The 23,187-nt window shown below is 44.1% G+C and overlaps 1 protein-coding gene across 4 annotated transcripts; it reads left to right on the top strand.

Moving 5' to 3' along the window:
• The first annotated feature begins 503 nt into the window (after nucleotides 1-503).
• Nucleotides 504-22,384, top strand: LOC118368293 (autophagy-related protein 2 homolog B-like). Of its 4 annotated transcripts, none has more exons than XM_035752288.2 (43): nucleotides 504-645; nucleotides 1,585-1,975; nucleotides 2,088-2,250; nucleotides 2,407-2,559; nucleotides 2,659-2,761; nucleotides 2,901-3,063; nucleotides 3,152-3,331; nucleotides 3,440-3,536; nucleotides 3,636-3,800; nucleotides 3,936-4,087; nucleotides 4,181-4,292; nucleotides 4,386-4,629; nucleotides 4,720-4,882; nucleotides 5,057-5,149; nucleotides 5,389-5,577; nucleotides 5,699-5,972; nucleotides 6,069-6,177; nucleotides 6,285-6,492; nucleotides 6,616-6,758; nucleotides 6,876-7,039; nucleotides 7,251-7,426; nucleotides 7,548-7,698; nucleotides 7,838-8,031; nucleotides 8,184-8,264; nucleotides 8,388-8,494; nucleotides 10,982-11,074; nucleotides 11,163-11,233; nucleotides 11,337-11,413; nucleotides 11,509-11,679; nucleotides 11,976-12,108; nucleotides 12,201-12,400; nucleotides 12,505-12,734; nucleotides 12,910-13,027; nucleotides 13,125-13,316; nucleotides 13,416-13,517; nucleotides 13,690-13,768; nucleotides 13,906-14,125; nucleotides 16,685-16,754; nucleotides 16,989-17,071; nucleotides 17,243-17,364; nucleotides 18,684-18,838; nucleotides 18,965-19,114; nucleotides 19,256-22,384. In XM_035752288.2, the coding sequence occupies exons 2-43, from the start codon at nucleotides 1,814-1,816 to the stop codon at nucleotides 19,484-19,486; spliced, it is 6,243 nt and encodes a 2,080-aa protein (XP_035608181.1). In that variant the 5' UTR covers nucleotides 504-645; nucleotides 1,585-1,813; the 3' UTR covers nucleotides 19,487-22,384. The 4 variants fall into 4 exon arrangements, with proteins under 4 accessions (XP_035608181.1, XP_035608179.1, XP_035608180.1 ...); XM_035752286.2 differs by lacking the exon at nucleotides 504-645 and adding an exon at nucleotides 707-958; XM_035752287.2 differs by lacking the exon at nucleotides 504-645 and adding an exon at nucleotides 707-967.
• The last annotated feature ends 803 nt before the right edge of the window (nucleotides 22,385-23,187 follow it).

Here is a 23,187-nt window from a genome sequence, read left to right as displayed (position 1 = left end):
AGTTCAACATTCAACTGCTGTACATACAGTTTGACGCATACACTCGATAAATCCAATGTATGCACCACACAGAACGTACGGCAACTGCCTCTCTAACGCGATGCTGCAAGGCAAACGCAGCGTTTCATTGGAAATAAATGTACTTCTGGTGTACCAACACGCAATGATGCTGTCGGTGTGATCGAGGCATTGCCCTGACAGAATGAGGTATTCTCCACAAAATAACTTTATAACAGACATAAATACTTCTCAGCACCCCCCTCAACACCACTGTTATTAATTATTTTTGATAATTAATTATTTGCAAATATTTCTACACCTTGATTTTGAACATGGCAATATTCTGATCAGAAGTCATAAGAAACAGTTCAAGTGGAATGGCTTGTGGAGGAAAAAGCTTTACTGGGAGCATATGAGCAGTAAACACTTTTAGTAGATTTTCGCAGAAGGGGTGGAGTGCGGTTGTGTACGTCCCCCTGTCTTACGTACAGCGGAGCGTGGAAAGCGTCAAGAGGGAGTTATATTAATGCCCGGACATACCCCGGGTGAAGCGGGTTAGCCTTGATTGCATCTGTTTTGGAAACCGGTCGTGAGCCAGGTGCCCCATTCTGGCCGATGGCGAATACTGCTCAAAACAAAAGTGACGTAGGTTAATCACGTGTAGTAATAGTTTGATTATGTGTTTTTAAATACAAAAGTGATTGATTTTGATCAAAATGATTTATCTCGTTTGAAAATTAGAACATATTTTATGGAAAAAAAATGTTTCTTAACGATGCATCATGCTGCCTTGTTGACAACATGGATGAGCGCGCAGATTACTGTTCGATTTGAGAGGGCGTCCCTCACTCACCGGTTTTGCCCGGTCACATGTCACGGGCCATAGACTGGTTTACGTTATCGAACTCCCTCAATGGTGCAGTGTCATGAAAGTGTTTGTAAACAATTCATGCAGACGGTGAGAAACGTAAGCTATTATGCCATCAAATTGCTATATAGAACTCATTATAGGACACGTAACATATTGTCGTGCCATGTCAGTTGAGCTATATTCAAAAGAGCGTGGCAGACAAACTAGTTCTAGTCCAAGAGGTTCATGCTAGCTTGGTCGTGCTAACATTAGCTAGCTAACAACCCCAGACGAGAAACAAGTCGATTATGTGGGGATTTAATTTTATAGCTATCGACATACCCTGGTAAGCTTGTCATACTAGCTACATATTTGTAATCAAACTAAAATAACCTAGCAGTATTGTCAAACCATTAAAACCTATCATATTTCGCCGGATCCTTTCAGTTGACGGTATGGACAGGATTATCAAGCGAGTAACGTTAGACACCCGGTTTGCGCAAACAATGATGTGATGCTAGCTAGATATTGCCACCCATTCTTTATAGATATTAACCCGACGCTTGGAAGTCAGGGTGGTGTCACCCACATGTAGCTACCAACAATAATGCTGTCTACTTTTCTTCCTAGGAATGACAACAATATTGCTATGGTACTGAACTCTTAACTTGTTATCTAGTGTGGTGTTCAAATGTGAAGTTGAGTTTTAATCTTATGTTCCTTTTCATTGATAGGTACAGCGAACTGAAGTTGGAATTATCGCCACATCTCTCCATAGAAACCATAGAATTCTCCCTGTATGTATAGGATGTTTAAGCTGACATTTTCCTGATTTTAAATAGCCAGGATGACAAGACCGATACTACCCATGCTACCCATGCTTATGATAAATATATAGTTCTCCAACATCCTTTTTCTCCATATTTGGAGCCATTTGGCAGCCACCACAATTATCAGACCAACATGCCGTGGCCATTTTCTGAGTCTATAAAGAAGCGGGCATGCAGATACCTTTTGCATCGGTATTTGGGCAATTTCCTACAAGAGAAACTGAGTTTAGATCAGCTTAGCTTAGACCTCTATCAAGGCACTGGATCCCTGGCACAAGTGCCATTGGACAAGTGGGTAAGTTCAACCGTTGTTGTGTAAACAAATAATAGCAATGGCATAATTGGATTTGTATTGACATAAATGCTTTGTGTGTACCTTTGCCTGAGTGCTATTTCTTCCCCTTCAGTCTTTGAATGAGATTTTGGAGTCAGTGGATGCCCCCTTCGAGGTAATAGAGGGCTTCATCCAGACCATCTCCCTGACCGTACCATGGGCATCCCTGCTGCAGGAGAACTGTGCCCTCGAGGTCAAGGGACTGGAGATGGTGTTCAGACCCAGACCACGCATGGGTAAGAAGACACCTCCTTTTGTTTGTTTCTTCAGCATCATTGTACTGTGGCTACCTGCTACGAGTGCGCACACAGCTAACTAGCTAACGATTCCACTTCGACTACAAATTGAATAAATCATGTTGACCATGACTGTTTCTTCCTGTGTGCCCCTAGCATCAGGTTTGGAACCCATGTACTGGTCCAGCTTCATGACGAGCAGCATGCAGCTTGCCAAAGAGTGTCTGAGCCAGAGACTAACGGATGACTTGGGGGAAAGCTTTCAGCCACTAGAGGGATTGGAGAAGTTTGCAGAGACCATAGAAACAGGTGCAGTACAAAGTTACTGTACAATAAGTTAACACTTGATTGGGCCTTTTTCCCAAGGATCAATAGGGTTGATTATGATTTCTACTTTAATTTCTGTAGTTCTGAGAAGAGTCAAGGTGACTTTTTTGGACACGGTTCTCAGAATAGAACATGTTCCAGAAAACTCCAAAACAGGAATCGGTCTTGAGATGCGAATTAACAAGTAAGTTAGGTTATAACAACTACTTGCACATTCGAGTAGTGTCCAATAACTTTTACTTAGGTATTCCTGATTTTATTGAGCAGTTTACAGAGCTTTCCACTCTTTACGTGAGCTCTTAAATCTGTTTTGTGTTGTTCAGGATTGTTTATTGTGATGAGACGGGCGAGGAGAGCTCCAGTGTGAATGTGCACCAGCCCACCACGTTTGCACATAAAAACCTGCAACTGGAGGGAGTCACCGTCTTCTGGGACGAGTTTTCAGAGGCGGCCAGAGCTGGCTTCAAATCCTCACCGATCCCAGCAGTGAGTCTACATCCAAATAATCGCATGTGTAGTATTAAGCACAGATAACTGATACTCACTCGCTCTTCCCTTTTCTGCACACCCTTAGGAGACAGAGGCCAAGTTATCCCCCAGCTGGAACCCCAGAATAATCTGTGAGCCACACCCCCAGTTCACGGAGCCTGTTTCCTCTGCAACACCCTTTGAACCCATGCAGATTGGTCACCTTAGTGGCAGAATCGATCTGTCGCTTGTCCTGAAACAGAACCAAACCATGCCTGGAGCAAAGGTTGGGTCAGCATTCTCACACGATTGAAATGGCACAGCAGCTGTGAAACTTGGACATACTGAAATGCACAGAATGTCTTGGTCTTTGAAAGGGTTTTTTGTTTTTCAGTTGGATGTTGATGGACAGATCAGTACAATGATCGTGCTGCTATCTCCACGGCAAGTTCACCTACTCCTGGACATGTTTGGAGTTTTTTCAGGCTCAGGTGGGTTTAATGATTGCAATTTAATGATGATATCTTAAAAGGAGCTGCCTCAGAGGTTGTTGAGTGAAACACTATAAGACTCTGCTTTTGTGTCCGAAGGTGGGCCGGAGTGGGGGAAGGACAAGAGGAACCGTCCCATGCAGCAGGAGGATGAGTATCGGCTCCACATGGAGTTAAACCGCTGCCTGAAGAAGGACTCAATGATGGCCGGGGAAGACCCTGACCTTTTCGAGAGCCAGACCACCAGAACTGTGTCCAGCCGAGGTTCAGATGAATTGTTACCTCCAACCACTGTTTAATAACCTGATGACTCGTATTGAGCTTTTTGGTAGTTACTATAGGCTTATATCTAAATATCATGACCAATTGTTTGATGTAGTTTCTTTCTTGTTGGAGCAGAGGATGTCTTCTTCTCCATGGCTGACATGGACATGTCTCACAGCCTGTCATCCCTCCCCCCACTGGGGGAACCGCCCACTGTGGACCTGGACCTGTCACTCAACAGTAACTACTCCCCCTCTCCAGGAGAGTCTCCCTCTGGCAATGCCACGGTACGTCTCACTAGACTTAGTAAAAGCATCTTAGCCTGATCTAATGACATGGTTATTGTAACAGTGTAATTCTTTGTTCCTTTGTCCTCTAAGAACCTCTGGGACGATTACCTTGATGTGCCTAGACAGAGGGAGAAGCAGACCCAAGAAAGCCCTTTCCTGATGCGGGACTCACCACTCCAACACAAGCTGCTGAGACAGACCTGTAAGAACCAGGATACACTGTCACTACCATTTAGAATAAACTGAGCAGAGTGTTTACAAGTCAGTAATTCACTCATTTTGTACTATGTTTCAGCCCACCCAACCAAAGCCCATGGTGATGAGTCCAGGCCGGAGCTGGTCTTCAGGCTGACACTGGGGAGCCTGGCTGTGTGTGTTCTCCACATCGACCCCTTGCCCCCACCAGATGCTGCCCCCAGCCCCCTGGCCCCCATGGCTGCTGACTTCTTCAGGGTTGTCTGCTCCGACCAGCTCCCCCCAGCAGGGTTCATCCAGTTACGCACAGCGTTTGACGATGCCTGCCCCTATGACCACCTCAGGTGAATTTATTGAAATATTTTGCACTCCCCTGCCACCTTAGTAACCTGACTGACTCAATCCCATGTCATATGTGTCCTCTATCTCTCCAGGTTTGTGGCTCAGGGGATGAAGGTGACATATGAGCATTGTCAGGGCTCCAGCCTGCACAGCTTCAGCACAGACGTGTCCCTGGGCCAGATGGAGCTGCTGGAGTGTCTCTTCCCCTCTGAGGCCCAAAGGGGTGTGTCCCTAAGAGGGGTCCAGTACACAGAGGTAAAGGCCCTCCCCACCAATAACATCCACAGTGTCCCAGTAATCAGATTACAACACATGCGCATAACAGATATCATAACAACATAACAGATGTTTAATTCTATTTTTGGATCTAGGCATAGATGGCATGTGCTTGTAGAGATGTTGATGTTCTCTCGGTCTGTCCCACCTCAGCTCCTGACATTTGATACCCCTGTCACCACTGAGGCACCATCTGCCACCTGCCTCCACCTGCTCTACAAACTGTCTGAACGCAGAGGGCTGCAGGTAAGAGCAGTCTTAGGGAGATTAAAAGCTGCAGTGAATGCACCGTAATTAGATTCCCAGTTCCACAACCCAACTTGCCATACTCTCAATTAACTCCAACTTAATTCTGCATCAGTCATGCATTAACGTCAAACTGAGATTTGTGTGCATCTCAAGTTAGTATTCGGCCCACAATGTACAGTATGTAGCAAATCCTGTACAGTGCCTGATACAGTACCCCCTTACATGCTTTCTTCCAGGGTGGACAGGTGCGTCTGAGCACCATGCCCAGGAAGGCTGACTTCCAGGTGGAGCTGGGGGCGGTCCGCTCTGAACTGGACATCAGCATCGTGGACCGCCTCAACTCTCTGCTACAGCCACAGAAACTGGTCACCACTGAGATGATGGCCTCTCACATGTACACATCCTATAATAAACACATCAGCTTGGTGAGGACCATCTTTACACAGTCATAGCAGCGATTTTTACCATGTGTTTAAGGAAGCTGCCTATTATTGCAATAACTATGAAAAAGTAAATCACCTCAACATTTTTCCAATCACCCCATAGCACAAGGCCTTTACAGAGGTCTTCCTTGATGACAGCCGTACTCCAGCCAACACTCACGTGTCGATAAGAGTCAATGCTCCTGTGTTGAGCCTGGTGGTGCGCTTCCCCATCCCAGACTTGCGTTCGGACCAGGAGAGAGGCCCCTGGTTTAAGAAGTCTCTGCAGAAGGAGGTTCTGTACCTGGAACTGGAGGACCTGGAGGTGAAGACAGAGTTCACAGGCAGCAGCTCCCCAGAGCAGACCAAGATGGAGCTCACCTTCAGAGAGCTAGTCGGTATGTATGTCACCCAGCTGCTAACGGACGGCCTCAAAACCAGAACCACTTTTGATATATATCATTTCTGTATTCATTTTTCATCCATTCGCACAGGGAAGTTCCAGGAACAGGAGGACCAGCCTGCAGCCAGGTTCCTCAGGGTCTCCCACACCATGGATGGAGACATGACCACCTCTGACAGTGGGAAGTTTGACTGGCCCAGGTACTGTACACCTGTCCATGTAGTACTGTACTGCTTCATGTCATACCTACACCTTGTCCCTTAGATGTTGAGAAACTCTCCTGACTAACCCTCCCCTGCCCCTCCAGAGTGGTGCTGAAAGTCAACCCCACCGCTGTCCACTCCATCCTGGAGCGTGTGACTGCGGAGGAGGACGAGGGGGCTGAAGGCCACTCCCCTGAGGAGGAGGAGGAGGAGGAGGGGGGAGGTGCCCACTCACTGAAGGATGTCTGTGATTTTGGGAAGCCTGAACCCTCCCCCTTCTCCTCACGCCGGGTCATGTATGAGAATGAGGAGGTAGGAGCACATTTATTATTGAAACACTCATTTGAACATAATTAGGACTGATTGATCAACATTTAGTTAGGACTGGTAATTAAGGCAACTTGAATGATTGACATTTCTTCCCCTCTCCTTTAGATGGTCATTCCTGGGGATGTGGCTGAAATGACAGAGTTCCAGGAGAAAACCATGAGCAATTCCCGCTTTATCCTAGAGTTGTGCTTGCCAAATGTGCAATTATCATTACCCAACAAAGCCTTTTATGAGAAACTGCATAACAGGTACTGTGAACAAAAAACTGGGGAAACTAATCAAATGTATTTTATTATTATTATTATTACTATAATATTATTATGATCATTTTACTATGTCTATAATCAACTCCCCCTCTCTTGCAGGATAAACAATGACCTGCTGTTATGGGAGCCCAACGCTCCCTCGCCTGTGGAGACAGTGGAGAACATGCCGTATGGAGTAGGGCTGTCTGTAGCCAGCCAGCTGATCAATGCTGCACACTACACCAAGGACAGCTTCAGCCCGTTCCGCTCCACTGGCCCTGAGGGTGAGACTCTCCCTACATAGTTCAACCAACATCTGCTGCATCTCAACCTCATTCATGGTTTTCATACGCAGCTGCATCTCATCTATTATTGAGATGTACTAATGTACCAGGTAAAAATGTACTGAAATGTAATGGTTAAAATGTTATTCCTTCATATCAAATGAACTGCAACTTTCCCCACCCGTATGGCTGTGGTGTCCTGTGCCTGTAGAGGAGGACAGTGGATCGGAGGAGGAGACCATGCACCACTACTCCCCTGCCTCTGAGCAGTGCTTCAGATCTCGCAGGAAGAAGAAGCCCAAAGCCCAGAGCAAGACCTCCCAGAGCCTGTTCTCTGTAATCCTCACCGTCAACCACGGCCTGGTGGCTCTGCAGACCAGCGCTAAGGTAACCCCGAGTTAGATTCACAATGATCTGTCATTTCTCATTTACATTGCATTTAAATAGCTGGGTATTCTCTGAGACTGTTTGACTGACTGGTCCCCCAATTTGTATTTTTATTTTCCAGCAGGAGGATAAGACTATATTGAATAACCGACATGGAGAGTTCTGGTTGGAGGTGAAGAATGGGGTCCTGTTCAGCGTGACACAGTACGAAGGCTACAAAGACAGGCACTACATCTGCTTCCACACCAGCAACATCTGTCTCTATCACCAAGGTAAGACGGGAGATGTTAAGCCTGGGCACACATTTGAGGTGGAGCTTCATAGATCCCCTCTGCAAATGAGTCAATATGCCATTGTTCATGGGGATGCCACTGTGTCTGTTTCATTGTATGGGTTTATATCTCTACCTAGGTCTGGTGGAAGGAGACACCACAGTGTCCGACATCAAGCTGCCCTGCAGGACGCGTCCTCATTGGCTGGAGCCGGCCATCTACCCCTCTGAGACTGATAGGGCGTCCCCTTCGGAGGGCATAGGCCTGGAGGACCACAGCATGCTGTCTGTCGCCGTCAAGATCTCCTCCCAGAACATGGAGCGCAATGTCAAGGTAGGTACACCCCATTTACATTTCTACTATTGGTGTGCATTAACTTGTGCCAGTGTTTCAAACACTAGTCTGTTGCTTGAGAAATAAAATCCATGTCATTTTTGACAGACGGGGAGATATATGCTCACTGTTAGTATGCGTTTCCTCTGCAGGAGTTCCTGGTTGCAGTGGGAGTGAGAGGGACCACACTCCAGCACCGAGTGGTTCCCCCCAAACTGGGCTGGTATGACCAGGTAAACACAACACATGTCCATCCAAGGTGTTTGTGTATGATCTGAGGCCACAAAATTAAGCATCCCTTGGATAAAATTAACCATACTCTTGTCTGATCAGTGTTTCTTTGTTGTGTGTAACAGATTGTGGACTTCCTGAATGTGTCTGATGAGCCTGTGTTGGGTTACATCCCACCTGCCTCAGTCACCACCCTTCATCTGCACCTGTGGAGCTGCTCATTGGACTACAGGTGCTGTTGACTAGACCAGTGTTTACCAACTCCAGTCCTCGAGTACCCCCAAAAGCACACATTTTTGTTGTTTCCCCAGCTTAAAATACCTCATTCAACTCATTTAGGGCTTGATGATTAGTTGGTAAGTTGAATCAGGTGTGCTTGTCCAGGTCTACAATAAAAATGTGTTCTGTTTGGGGTACTGGAGGACTGGAGTTGGGGAAATAGTAGACTACACTACAGTGTACATACGTCACGTTTGTAACCTAACCTGGCTGTGTATCTGGATCTCAAACGTTTTATAGTCCCGTACCCCTTTGAACATTGAAGTTCCAGTTGTGTACCGCTTTAGCACCAGGGTCAGCGCACTCTCAAATGTTATTTTTTGCCATCATTGTAAGCCTGCCACACACACACGATATGGTACATTTATTAAACATAAGAATGAGTGTGAGTTCTTGTCACAGCCCAGCTCGTGGGAAGTGATAAAGAGCTCTTATAGGACCAGGGCACAAATAATAATATAATAATAATCAATAATTTTGCTCTTTATTTAACCATCTTACATATAAAACCTTATTTGTTCATCAAAAATTGTGAATAACTCACCACAGGTTAATGAGAAGGGTGTGCTTGAAAGGATGCACATGACTCTGCAATGTTGGGTTGTATTGGAGAGATCTGTGTCTTAAATCATTTTCCACACATAGTCTGTGCCTGTATTTAGTGTTCACGCTAGTGAGGACTGAGAATCCACTCTCACATAGGTACGAAATTGCAAAGGGCATCAGTGTCTTAACAGCGCGATTTGCCAAGGCAGGATACTCTGAGAGCAGCCCAATCCAGAAATCTGGCAGCGGCTTCTGATTAAATACAATTTTCACAGAACCGCTTGTTGCATTTTCGATGAGGCTCTCTTGTTCAGATATTGGTAAGTGGACTGGAGGTAGGGCATGAAAGGGATAACAAATCCAGTTGTTTGTGTCATCCGTTTCGGGGAAGTACCTGCGTAATGATGTACCCAGCTCACTTAGGTGCTTCGCTATATCACATTTGACATTGTCTGTAAACTTGAGTTCATTTGCACACAAAAAATCATACACTTATGGAAAGTGTAATCCTAGATTCAGATCATCCAGATAGACCAATCGTGTGAGAAACTCGTCATCATGCAAGCAGTCAGACAAGTGAAAATGATGGTCAGTAAAGAAAACATTAAGCTTGTCTCTCAATTAAAAAAAAAATGGGTCAATACTTTGCCCCTTGATAACTAGCGCACTTTTGTAAAAGCGTTACATGGTAGCTGCCCATATCATTGCATGATGCAGAAAATACACGAGAGTTCAGGGGCCTTGCTTTAACCATTTTCACTGTAGTATCCGAAACATCTTTCAAGCTGCCAGGCATTCCCTTGGCAGCAAGAGCCTCTCGGTGGATGCTGCAGTGTACCCAAGTGGCGTCGGGAGCAACTTCTTGCACGCACGTTTCCACTCCACTATGTCTCCCTGTCATGGCTTTTACGCCATCAGTACAGATACCAACACATCTTGACCACCAAAGTCCATTTGATGTCACAAATCTGTCCAGTACTTTAAAAATATCCTCATATTTTTTAAAGTACTGGACAGATTTGTGACATCAAATGGACTTTGGTGGTCAAGATGTATCTGTACTGGTTTGCAGAAGAGGATGTCTTCCTTAATTGACCCCCATAAATGTAACACATATACCAGGAGCTGTGCCAGGAGCTGTGCCAGGCCCGCCACGTCTGACTCATCCAGCTGTAACGCATAGAATTCACTAGCTTGGATGCAAAGTAATAATTGTTTCAAAACATCTCCTGCCATTTCACTGATGCGTCGTGAAACAGTGTTGTTTTATGAAGGCATTGTCTATAGTTTTTTGGGCCTTTTCCCCCAGCATTGTCCCAGCAGGAAGAATGACGTCCTCCACAATAGTATGGGGCTTGCCTGTCCTAGCCACTCTGTAGCTCACCATATAAAACGCTTCTAGCCCCTTCTTATTAATGGTATCTGTTGCTTTTATATATCTTACTACTTGAAAGTAGTCTTTATTCTCGCTCCAAAAAACTCCAGTGGCTTATTTTTCGAATTGTCATGTTTCGTTTCTAAATGTTTGCGCAAGAGTGAAGGTTTCCTGCGAGAGAGTAACGGTTAATGTGATTGGATGTTAATTGTTTGACTAGGCTAACTGTATTTGACATTGTGTTATTTTGCTGAACACAAGATGGTTTCATTTTATTTTTGGCAGTGAAACGAAGCTAGTCAGGTGAGGGAAAAAAAACTCACCCAACGTTATAGCCCCGTTGGAAAATATAAATGTACTGTTTGAAAATGTGAAAAATAAATAAAAATAATAACAAATAAATAAACATGGGAATCACATTTTTATTTGGCGTACCCCCGACGGCATTGCGCGTACCCCATTTTGGGAATACCTGATCTGTATGATTGTATTTTAACATGGTGTATATCCTCTCTGCAGACCCCTGTACCTGCCACTCAGGTCTCTGTTGGTTGTGGAGACATTTAGCATCTCCAGCAGTGTCTCCTTAGACCACTCATCCTCCACTCTCAGGTACAGTTGCAGCACTGGACGTGTCAATGACAGGAAATCAGAAGTTGGACGTTGATGTGTTTCAGTATGTATTTTGTGTTGGTTCTAGGATCATTTTGGATGAAGCAGCGTTGTTCCTCTCTGACAAGAGCAATGCCGTCTCTGTAAATCTAATGCGAGGTGAGACAAACTCTGGTAAAATATGTTATTCAAAGATGCTTTAACATATTCTCGATTTAAACAGATTTGATTGGACCAGTAACCCATGTGCTTTATCTCCCAGACTATGTGCAGGTGGTAGACATGGGAACATTAGAGCTGAGGATCACTGCTGTCAAACCTGGAGTGGACGGAGAATTGGTAAGAGCTGACAACCTCTGTTGATCTATGAGAAAAGTCTTTCCAACAGCAAGATGGCACCGTTGATCCAGTCTTCTCACTGTGTCTTTTGACAGACTGAGCCCAGATTTGAGCTGCGCTGCTCCAGTGACGTCATCCACATCAGAACGTGTTCAGACTCCTGTGCTGCTCTGATGAACCTCATCCAGTATGTGGCCAGCTATGGAGACCTAGTGCCCCCTCCTGGGCCAGAGGCCAAAAGCACCTGTTCCAAGCATAGAGCCAAGGTCAGCATTTATACCCCTCAGATACATGTATGATTTATCATAGCCATTACGCTATATCAAACTGTTGCCTTGAGAGTGAAGAGCAGTGATCGGGCAGTGGAGAATTTGTTGTATCTGTAAATTGTGAGGCTTATTTATGACTCAACATAGCCATTACAGCATGTCAAACTATTGCCTAGAGAGAGTAGACCAGTCTGGACTGTGTAGAAATTATACTGGTGTAAATATTGTCGTGAGGCAATGGACTACTGTCTGCTGACTTAAAATGGTGTTCATGTCCTTGTTTGTTTGGTCAGTCGGAGGCTTCAAGCCGGCCCCCTTCCCAGGCCCCTCCGCTCCCTGACGCTGAGCAGCAGATGCTGCAGGACCTGATGAGTGAGGCCATGGAAGAGACAGACAACCAGCACAGCCTGGCCTTTCAACACAACGGTGAGACTATATGCAACTAAAACGACTTGACATTTACTACATGCATAGTAGTTGTCTGAGTGATTTTACGTTGTCCTTACTCTCCCCCACAGGAATTCATGAGGAGCAGAATCATGACCTCGACCAGCCTCGCTCTGACCTCTTCCTTTTCCCGGACGAGAGCGGAAATCTGCCACAGGAGCTGAGTCCCACTTACCCTACGCTCCACTCACCCCTCATCACCCCTGCCCCTATCCTGGTCCCAGAGACCGACGACTTCTGTATTCTAGAGACCCCGGGCTCCAGAGCAGACGTAAGAGCATGCATCTCATACACTTACTTACTCAACATGTTGAATAACTTGTACATTTTTAGTGTCACTCCATTGCATTGGTGTGATGGGTGTGTTTGTTTCAGGATCGGGACGAGGAGCCCGTGGTGAACAAGTTAATCCCAGACTCCATTGAGATCAAAGACGACCACTTTGGCCTGCCCCTGGACAGCAGCGACTCCAGCAGGGGAGCCCTGAACTTCCCTGTCCCAGAGCTGCGCTACCTCATCAGGGAGATCTCTGTCATATGGCACCTGTACGGGGGGAAGGACTTTGGGAGCTCCACATTCACCTCCTCTCCAGCTAGAAGTTGGGGGTGAGTGTGTGTGCTTTGGACTGTTCAACTGTTCTTTATTACAACAACCATACTGGGAGATGTGAACTGAGATTGTGTGAAATGTCAGGATGGCTAGAGAAAGAAATGGATGTAATGGTCAAAAGGTGCAACAGATGATCAAGTTTCCTCTGTTAATGTTTGTGTTATGTTGAAGGTGTACCCCACACAGCTCCCCCTCCCAGACCCCAGTCAGACAGGGCAGGGGTGGAGGACGGGCCGGGGGGGGGCGGGGCAGGAACTCTGACGTCCTGATGGAGATCCAGCTCAGCAAGGTAAGAGAACACGACACAACCCCCCTCTCCTGTAACTATACAACATGTTGCCTATGAGTCTGAAGCTAAAGTTTAGGACCTCTTGCTCTTTTCTCAGGTGCGGTTCCAACATGAGGTATACCCCCAGGTCCCGGTGGCCTCTGGGTCGGCGGCGGACCAGCCTGTGTCCCGGCAGGTGCTCATCGTCCAGGACCTGGAGATCAGAGACAGACTGGCCACCTCCCAGATGAACAAGTTCCTGTACCTCTACTCCAGCAAGGAGATGCCCCGCACGGCCCACTCCAACATGGTGAGGGACACTGAGCATCTAGAGTAATGTCCATGTGACTGTGGTCACATCAAAGACATGGTAGTGGATGAGGCTGAATGCGTTTTTGTTTTCTTGCAGCTGACAGTTCGGGCTCTGCACATGTGTCCAGAGACGGGTCAAGCACCCCAGGAGTGCTGTCTGAGAGTCTCACTCATGCCCCTTCGCCTCAACATCGATCAGGTGAGCCAGAGAAAAACATGCTGGTTTTATCTAGTTAATCATACATCCTTCTGAGATTTGCAAAAGATTTCAAAACATGGAAATTGATAGGCTTTCACATGCTCTCATTTAACACGTTTCAGTTTTAATATTGATCCCTTTGAAATGACACAGGCTTTTTATTTTCATGTAGGATGCATTGTTTTTCTTGAAAGACTTCTTTGCTAGCCTTGCTGCTGAAGTTGAGATGTTCTCTCCACCTGATCAAGAAGGTAAAATATCCTTGGCTAGAGGCTACTATTGTATGAAATATGTAGCCTATTGAATAGCATTTTCATCATGGCTTTAATTTCATGATTTGTCGCTGAGCAAAATATTGACCCTCAATGATGCATTTGTTGGTCTGCAGCACTGTGTGTTTCAATGAAGAAGCCGTCTGCCCCAGAGGTCTCGTGCAGCTTCACTAAGAATGGAGGTGGGAGCCAGGACCCTGCCCCCATCATCTCTGTGCCTGCACAGAGCCGCTCCAGCCTCAGTCTCAACGGCCTCACCCTGCCCAGTAACAGCGACTCTGGGGAATCTGAGGTTGCCACTGCATCATCCTTCACTGACCAGCCCATCTTCTTCAGGTAGATGTCCTTACTATGTGTAGAGGTGGACAGGTACACTATACAGTCGTATGAAAAAGTTTGGGCACCCCTCTGAGGCTGCATAATAATTTACTCTATCATCACAGAAAATTATCACAGTGGCATGCCATTTATTTTCTAATAAAAGCTGAGTACTGGGGTATTGTCCAGACAAAGATTTTTAGTGTAGCAATATTAAGTTGTATGAAATTAAATCAGATGTGAAAAATAGGCTATGAAGAAATGTGGGCACCCTTGTCATTCTGTTGATTTGAATACCTGTAACTACTTAGCACTGATTAATTGGAACACACAATTGGTTTGGTGAGCTCATTAAGACTTGAACTTCATAGACAAGTGCATCCAATCATGAGAAAAGGTATTTAAGGCCAATTGCAAGTTGTTGTTCTCTTTGACTCTCCTCTGAAGAGTGGCAACATGGGGGCCTCAAAACAACTCTCAAATGACCTGAAAACAAAGATTGTTCAACATTATGGGTTAGAGGAAGGCTACAAAAAGCTATCGCAGAGAATTAAGCTGTCAGTGTCCACTGTGAGGAACAGTGATGAAATGGAAGACCACAGAAACAGTTCTTGTTAAGGCCAGAAGTTGCAGGCCAAGTAAAATATCGGAAAGGCAAAGGCGAAGGATGGTGAGAACGGTCACAAACAGCCCACAGACCACCTCCAACATCTTGCTGCAGATGGTGTCACTGCATCGTTCAACAATTCAGCGCACTTTGCACAAGGAGAAGCTGTATGGGAGAGTGATGCGGAAGAAGCCTTTTCTGCACACACGCCACAAACGGAGTCGCTTCAGGTATGCAAACACACATTTGGACAAGCAAGCTTCATTTTGGAAAAAGTTGCTGTGGACTGATGAAACAAAGATTAAGTTTAAATTTGGTCATAACAAGGGACGTTATGCATGGCGGCAAAAAAAACACAGCGTTCCAAGAAAAACACTTGCTACCCCACAGTCAAATTTGATGGGGGTTCCATCATGCTGTGGGGCTGTGTGGCCAGTGCCGGTACTGGGAATCTTGTTAAAGTTGAGGGTCGCATGGATTCCACTCAATATCAGCAGATTCTTGGGAATAATGTTGAAGAATCAGTCACAAAGTTGAAGTTACGCCGGGGCTGGATATTACAACAAGACAACGACCCAAAACACTGCTCAAAATCTACCCAGGCATTTATGCAGAGGAACAAGTACGATGTTCTGGAATGGCCATCCCAGTCCCCATACCTGAATATCATTGAGAATCTGTGGGATGATTTGAAGCGGGCCGTTCATGCTCGGCAACCATCACATGTAACTGAATTGGAGATGTTTTGTAAGGAGGAATGGTCCAAAATACCTTCACCCAGAATCCAGACACTCATTAGAGGCTATGGGAAGCGTCTAGAGGCTGTTATTTTAGCAAAAGGAGGCTCTACTAAATATTGATGGGATTTTTCTATTGGGGTGCCCAAATTTATGCACCTGTCTAATTTTGTTTTGATGCATATTGCACATTTTCTGTTAATCCAATAAACCTAATTTCACTACTGAAATACTACTGTGTCCATCAGTTATTTGATAGATCAAAATGAAATTGCTGATCCAAACGCCCAATTATTTATAAATGGAAATCATGGAAATTGTCAGGGGTGCCCAAACTTTTCATACGACTGTATATACAAAAGTATGTGGACAGCCCTTCAAATGAGTGGATTCAGCTATTTCAGCCACATCCGTTGCTGATGGGTTTATAAAATCGAGCACCCAGCCATGCAATTGCCATAGACAAACATTGGCAGTAGTCTGGCCTTACTGAAGAACTGTGACTTTCAATGTGGCACTGTCATAGGATGCCACCTTTCCAACAAGTTAGTTCATCAAATTTCTGCCCTGCTAGAGTTGCCCCAGTCAACTGTAAGTTCTGTTATTGTGAAGTGGAAAGATATAGGAGCAACACCGGCTCAGCTGCGAAGTGGTAAGCCACACATGCTCCCTGAACGGGACCGCAGAGTGCTGTAGCGCGTATAAATCGTCTGTCTTGGGTTGCAACACTCACTACCGAGTTCCAAACTGCCTCTGGAAGCAACATCAGCACAAGAACTGTTCGTCGGGAGCTTCATGAAATGGGTTTCCATGGATGAGCAGCAGCCACACACAAGCCTAAGATCACCATGTGCAATGCCAAGCGTCGGCTGGAGTGGTGTAAAGCTCGCCGCCATTGGACTCGTGGGAAATATTAATGCTACAGAATGCAATGACATTCTAGATGATTCTGTGCTTCCAACTTTGTGGCAACTGTTTGGGGAAAGCCCTTTCCCGTTTCAGCATGGCAAGGTCCAAAAATAAATGAATAGAAGCAAGTCCCCGCAGCAATGTTCCAACATCTAGTGGAAAGCCTTCCCAGTAGAGTGGAGGCTTTTATAGCAGCAAAGGGGAGACCAATTCCATATTAATGCCCATGATTTTGGAATGAGACGAGCAGGTGTCCACATTGTGTTTATTGATGTTGTTAGCAAATGATGAAATATTTGTTTTAATTTGTTTGATTTCCCTCAGAGAGTTTCGGTTTACTTCTGAAGTTCCCATTCGTCTGGATTACCATGGGAAACATGTTTCAATGGAGCAGGTATGTTGTTTTAACAATCTCTTAACACTGCATACACATTCAGTTTTGTGTTCAGTGATTCCAGTGTTGACAGGCGGTTATGCTACAGACAACTGGTGTTGTCCAGTTTACATATTGTGCAATATTTTGGTTCACAAGCTCTGATGGATAAGCGCATTCCTTATAAGTATAGCGTTTCTTACCCTCACAGAAGCACATTTTGCTCATGTTTCCTACGCTGTTCCTCTGTTACAGGGAACGTTTGCTGGTATTGTGATTGGGTTGACACAGCTGAATTGCTCCGAGTTGAAACTAAGGCGGTTATGCTACAGACAAGGGTAGGTTTAATCAGTACAGTCCCCTCATATTAGTATGATTTGTTATCATTGGACCTACCAACACTTAATTGGGCCATTCTTTATGTTAAATGATGACACACAAGCTATCTATGTATAGTATGAATAATAAAGTATGCAGTAACTGTGAGGACATTATTGGTTTTCTTCCAGACTGTTGGGAGTGGATAAGCTCTTTTCCTATGCAATAAATGAGTGGCTGAACGACATCAAGAAGAACCAGCTGCCAGGACTGTTGGGTGGAGTGGGACCTATCCACTCGCTGGTACAGTTGGGTAAGTAGGACATGTGTATGTTGATAAACTGGTTTTGAGGCACTAATGCCTTCACCTATTCATCAGACAGCATGTTGCATGTGGTTTTAATTTGCAAGGGCTTCCTTAAATGATTAACTGGATCTTTGTAAGAAGATTCTGTCTCAGCCTCTCAGCAACACACAAAGATACTGTGACAAATGTCATGCTTTTGGCCAATTGCGCCAAACAGGAAAGTAGTCTGTAAGCTTTTGGATCAACATAAAAAATACTATTGTTATGCTTACACACAACAAAAATATAAACGCAACATGTAAAGTGTCTATCCCATGTTTCATGAGCTGAAATAAAAGTTCCCAGGAACTTTCCGTATGCACAAAAAAATTGTTTCTTTCAAATGTTGTGTACAAATTTGTTTTATATCCCTGTCAGTGAGCATTTCTCCTTTGCCAAGATAATCCATCCACCTGATAGGTGTGGCATAGAAGCATGATCATTACACAAGTGCACCTTGTGCGGGGGGACAATAAAAGGCCACTCTTAAATGTGCAGTTTTGTTGCACAACTCAATGCCACAGATGTCTCAAGTTGAGGGAGCATGCAATTGGCATGCTGAATACAGGAATGTCCACCAGAGCTGTTGCCAGAGACTTGAATGTTCATTGCTCTACCATAAACCGCCTCTAACATCATTTTAGAAAATTTGACAGTGCGTCCAACTGGCCTCACAACCGCAGACAATGTGTGAACAGAGTACCTCATTGGGGTGGTGGGGTTATAGTATGGGCAGGTATTTACTATGGACAACAAACACAGTTGCATTTTATCAATGGCAATTTGAATGCACAGAGATCCCGTGACTAGATCCTAAGACCCATTGTCATGCCATTCATCCACCACCATCACCTCATGTTTCAGGAGGATAATGCACTGTCCCATGTCTCAAGGATCTGTACACAATTCCAGAGACCACAAATCAACAGCCTGATCAACTCTATGCGAAGGAGATGTCACGCTGCATGATGCAGGATACTAACTGGTTCCACTCCCCTACTTTTTATAGGTATCTGTGACCAAGGGATGCCTATCTGCATTCCCAATCATGTGAAATCCATAGATTAGTTCCTAATGAATTTATTTCAATTGACTGATTTTCCTTATATGAACTTTAATACTTGAAGTGTAAAATCTTTTACATTTGCGTTTATATTTTTGTTCAGTATGTATGTTAGAGTACTTTTTATGTATTAATAAACTAAATTAAAGTCAAATCTTGATTTATTAAAAAAAAAAAATAATAATAAATTGTATTGACCAAATAAAATGTTCCGCCTGTTCAGTCCAGGGATTTAGGGATCTGGTGTGGCTCCCGATAGAGCAGTACCGGAAGGATGGTCGGGTTGTACGGGGATTGCAGCGGGGTACTGCTTCCTTTGGCACTTCCACAGCTATGGCTGCTCTGGAGCTTACCAACCGCATGGTGCGGACTATCCAGGTATAAACACACCCTGGTCCAGATAGAATATTTCTGATGTAGGTTGTAACTGTCCTGCATCTCAACTTCTGTGTTAGCAGTTTGTCAGGCTCCATAATGGAATGCAAAATGATTTGTGCTCTTCAGGCAGCAGCAGAGACTGCCTATGACATGGTATCTCCAGGATCCGATGAGAGGGAAATGAAGAGAATAAAACGGTTCTCTCATTACCGATTTGCTCATCAGCCAGTTGACCTAAGAGAAGGAGTAGCCAACGCTTACAGTGTTGTGAAAGAGGTAATTTGCAAGACGCTAGCAATTTGCATCTCATCTGCTTGTAAGTGCTGCTTAAAGCGTAACACACTACAAGATTAAGTACAGAATGAAGTTACTTATCAGGACTGTTATAAATCATGTTCAATGTGTGTGTCCCAACAGGGAATCACGGACACTGCTCTGACCATCTATGACACGGCCACACGGGAGCATGAGCAGCGTGGGATGACCGGGGCAGTGGGTGGGGTCCTTAGACAGCTCCCCCCAGCTGTGGTCAAGCCTCTCATCATGGCCACCGAGGCCACCTCCAACGTACTGGGGGGCATGAGGAACCAGATCCACCCAGACGCACGCCAGGAGGAATCCCAGAAATGGCGGCAAGGGGAGGAGTGATTGTCGACTGCTGTCCAATGACTGAAGAGATGATTGTGCGGAATCAGAGGGCGGTGTATTTTGTTTCAGAGAACACACTCCGTCTCAGCTGTTGCAAGGCCTTTTGAGTCTTACAAGCTGGAAGGAACTGGCTCTGTAGATTTACTTTTTGATGCAAAAAATGTAATCACATTTTATTTGTCACATGCTTCGTAGACAACCGGCGTAGTAGACTAATAGTGAAATGCATACTTACGGGTACTTTTCCGACAATGCCGAGTTAAAGATCAGATAAAAAAATAAAATAGAAATAGTGATGCGAGGAATAAATACACAGTAAATAACGAGTAAAAATAACATGCAGTGCCTTCAGAAAGTATTCAGAATCCTTGACTTTTCCCACATTTTTTACGTTACAGCCTTATTCTAAAATTGATTAAATTGTTTTTTCCCCTTCTCAATCTACATACAATAACCCATAATGACAAAGCAGAAACAGGTTTTTAGACATTTCTGCTAATTTATTAAATATAAAAAACAGAAATATTACATTTACATAAGTATTCAGACCCTTTACTCAGTACTTTGTTGAAGCACCTTTGGCAGTGATTACAGTATTGAGTCTTGAGTATGACGCCTCAAGCTTGGCACACCTGTATTTGTGGAGTTCCTCCCGTTCTTCTCTGCAGATCCTCTCAAGCTCTGTCAGGTTGGATGGGGCGCATCGCTGCACAGCTATTTTCCGGTCTCCAGAGAAGTTCGATCGGGTTCAAGTCTGGGCTCTGGCTGGGCCACTCAAGGACATTTAAAGACTTGTCCAGAATCCGCTCCTACGTTGTCTTGGCTGTGTCTGAAGTCCTGAGTGCTGTGGAGCAGGTTTTTGTAAGGATCTCTCTGTACTTTGCTCCATTCATCTTTCATTCGATCCTGCCTAGTCTCCCAGTCCCTGCCGCTGAAAAACATCCCCACAGAATGATGCTGCCACCCCCATGCTTCACCGTAGGGATGGTGCCAGGTTTCCTCCAGACGTGCCGCTTGGCATTCAATCTTGGTTTCATCAGACCAGAGAATCTTGTTTCTTACGGTCAGAGTCCTTTAGGTGCCTTTTGGCAAACTCCAAGCGGGTTGTCATGTGACTTTTACTGAAGAGTGACTTCCATCTGCCCACTCTACCATAAAGGAAACAGGATGCAACTGAGCTCAACTTTGAGTCTCATAGCAAAGGGTCAGAATACTTATGTAAATAAGTTTGTTTGACATTTTTCTAAATTTGCTCAAATCTCTAGCAACCTGTTTTCGCTTTGTCATTATGGGGTATTGTGTGTAGATTGCTGAAGAAAAATATTTAATCCATTTTAGAATAAGGCTGTAATGTAACAAAATGTGGAAAAAGTCCAGGGGTCTGAATACTTTCCAAAGGCACTGTATAGGGAGTAGAAAATAACATGGCTATATACAGGATGCAGTATATAGCCAAAATGTAGTGGTGCTGAAAGGTCAGCTCTGGTGTAAATAAAACACAATTCATCTCGTAGACTTGTTGCAGTTTGAACTAGTGTGAATCAGCTTGTGTTAACTTCCTAGCACATTTTCCCCTGCAGTGCCTTCATGGTAATATACTGTTGTAATACCATATGTTAGATAGAGGGACTCGTAGGAGCAGTTAATGTAGAGTCATAGAGGTCACTGTCATATGTCTCTCCCTACTGTGGATCATAATTGATTACCTTTAGCTTTGAGGACAGGACTGGATCGTTTTGAATGTTGAGAATCTTTCCATAACGGTAACAGTGAGGAAAGGTAATATACCATGTCCTTAAAAGGGACAGAGATGAGGAGTGGTGTCTGGAAGCTCAGCATTTCATTGAATCTTTTTTTTTAACAATTGTGATAACAGCCAGTCTGTAGTTTGTCATATTCAACATGATCTTATCCTACTTGGTGTCAAATAACACTATATCTCGACCAGAGATGTTGTAAGCTATTGAAGTGTATGTCCCCTAACATTTTATAAGGGTTAGCATATGTGGATATGTATGTGTGAGCTTTATAGCATTCTATGTAACATTTCTTGCAGAGAGCATCCTAAAAGACTCTCAGCATTGTGGAATGTGTTGCGGTAAAATGTATAGATCATCTGCACTTTTAATTACAAGTGATGTGAAGGTCACTTGTTACCAGTACAATGGGGGTGTTAGACTTGTTCCTGATTTTATGGCTGTTGTCTTCTAAACACATTTAGAAGAGAATTGCAGCTGGCGGTATAATTGTATAATTGCCTGTGTAGCAAGTTCTTTAATGTGCGAAGTTGACTGCTTCTCAATTTTACATTTTTCAAATGTCAGTGTGAAACTTTTATTTCACTATACATTTGCCTAAGTTGGCTTGTGCTGTCTGGTCTTAAATATCGTGCCCATGTTTGAAATATTGGACTAGTCTTTTTTGGCCTATGTGCTTATTTTGGAGATAGCTCATGTGATAATGCAGCCTTTACATTTGCTCTACGCCCCTGAGTTGTTTTGGACAGTAGTTAATTACAAAAATGTTTAACTGTAATGGGAATTGTAATGCATGTGATAATAGAGAATATTGTTTATTGTACATAGGTGTACAGTTGATCTTCACAATTTGTATTTAAAGCATGAAATATTCTTAAAAGGGAAATAAACTCATGTCCACTGAAATATATTGCCTTTTGAGAAGGAAACCAAAGATTTTATGGCCAAACGTTATCTCCTTTATAATAATGTTCATCAGTGGAGCATAAAAAATAGGAGACAAGTGCTGAGCCAGTTGGTAAATTTGTTGTACTACTCACATACCGTACTTGTGCAGATATTGATACAACGTAACCTTACAATAGTACATTGTCATGCCCAATACTATCACAGCTTATTAAATAGACACATTTGAAATGTGTGACATACGTCTACTGATTTACATTGTTTCTCACCTAATCACCTGCTAATAGTCTGAATTTGGCATCTCCATTATAATACAAGCCAAAAGTGTAAGTCTGGTTTGGAATGGTGTTTTATTTCACAATGGAAGCACAAAGAGTAAGCTAAAATAGTTCTGGTATATTCCTGAATTAGTCAGTCAGCGGAAAGTTAAAGTGACATTACTGGACCGTAGTTTTATGGACACAATCAATAGTTTTTTCCCTTACAGTGCTATATTTGTACCATATAGTGTCGAGGGGCCCCACACAAACTTTTTAGTTCAAACTCATCTGTTTTGAATGCTATGGACTCTAGTGAGTAGATAATTTTGTATGGCGTAATATGGATGTCCAAAATTACAAAAACGATTAGATTTAAGTTGATGGGCTGCTCTATATAAGGGCCGTCAAAAGGGCAGCCACTTCCCCCCCCTGAGTGTAACCTCTGTGGATTTGGAAACTAGAAGTGCTCCTGAGGAGAATGGACCCCTTTTTACTGTGACACAACATACACATGATTTTGTATGGTGCAATAAGTGTATGTCCAATATTAAAAACTCTTTAAGGGGTGCAAATTGAGCAGCAACATTCCTTAGGGTGTAAACTCTGTGGATTTGGAAAATAGAAGTGCTCCTGAGTAGAATGGACCAAACGTTTATTGCGACACAATGTACAGATACTTTTGTAAGGGGAAATATGTATATGTCCAATTTGAAAAAAAGATTGGATTTATACTGAACAAAAATATAAACACAACATGTGAAGATCCCAGAAATGTTCA

This window comes from Oncorhynchus keta, chromosome 35, assembly GCF_023373465.1.
Source record: "Oncorhynchus keta strain PuntledgeMale-10-30-2019 chromosome 35, Oket_V2, whole genome shotgun sequence".
Classification (NCBI taxonomy): domain Eukaryota; kingdom Metazoa; phylum Chordata; class Actinopteri; order Salmoniformes; family Salmonidae; genus Oncorhynchus; species Oncorhynchus keta.
This window is presented reverse-complemented; position numbering and strand designations above follow the sequence as displayed.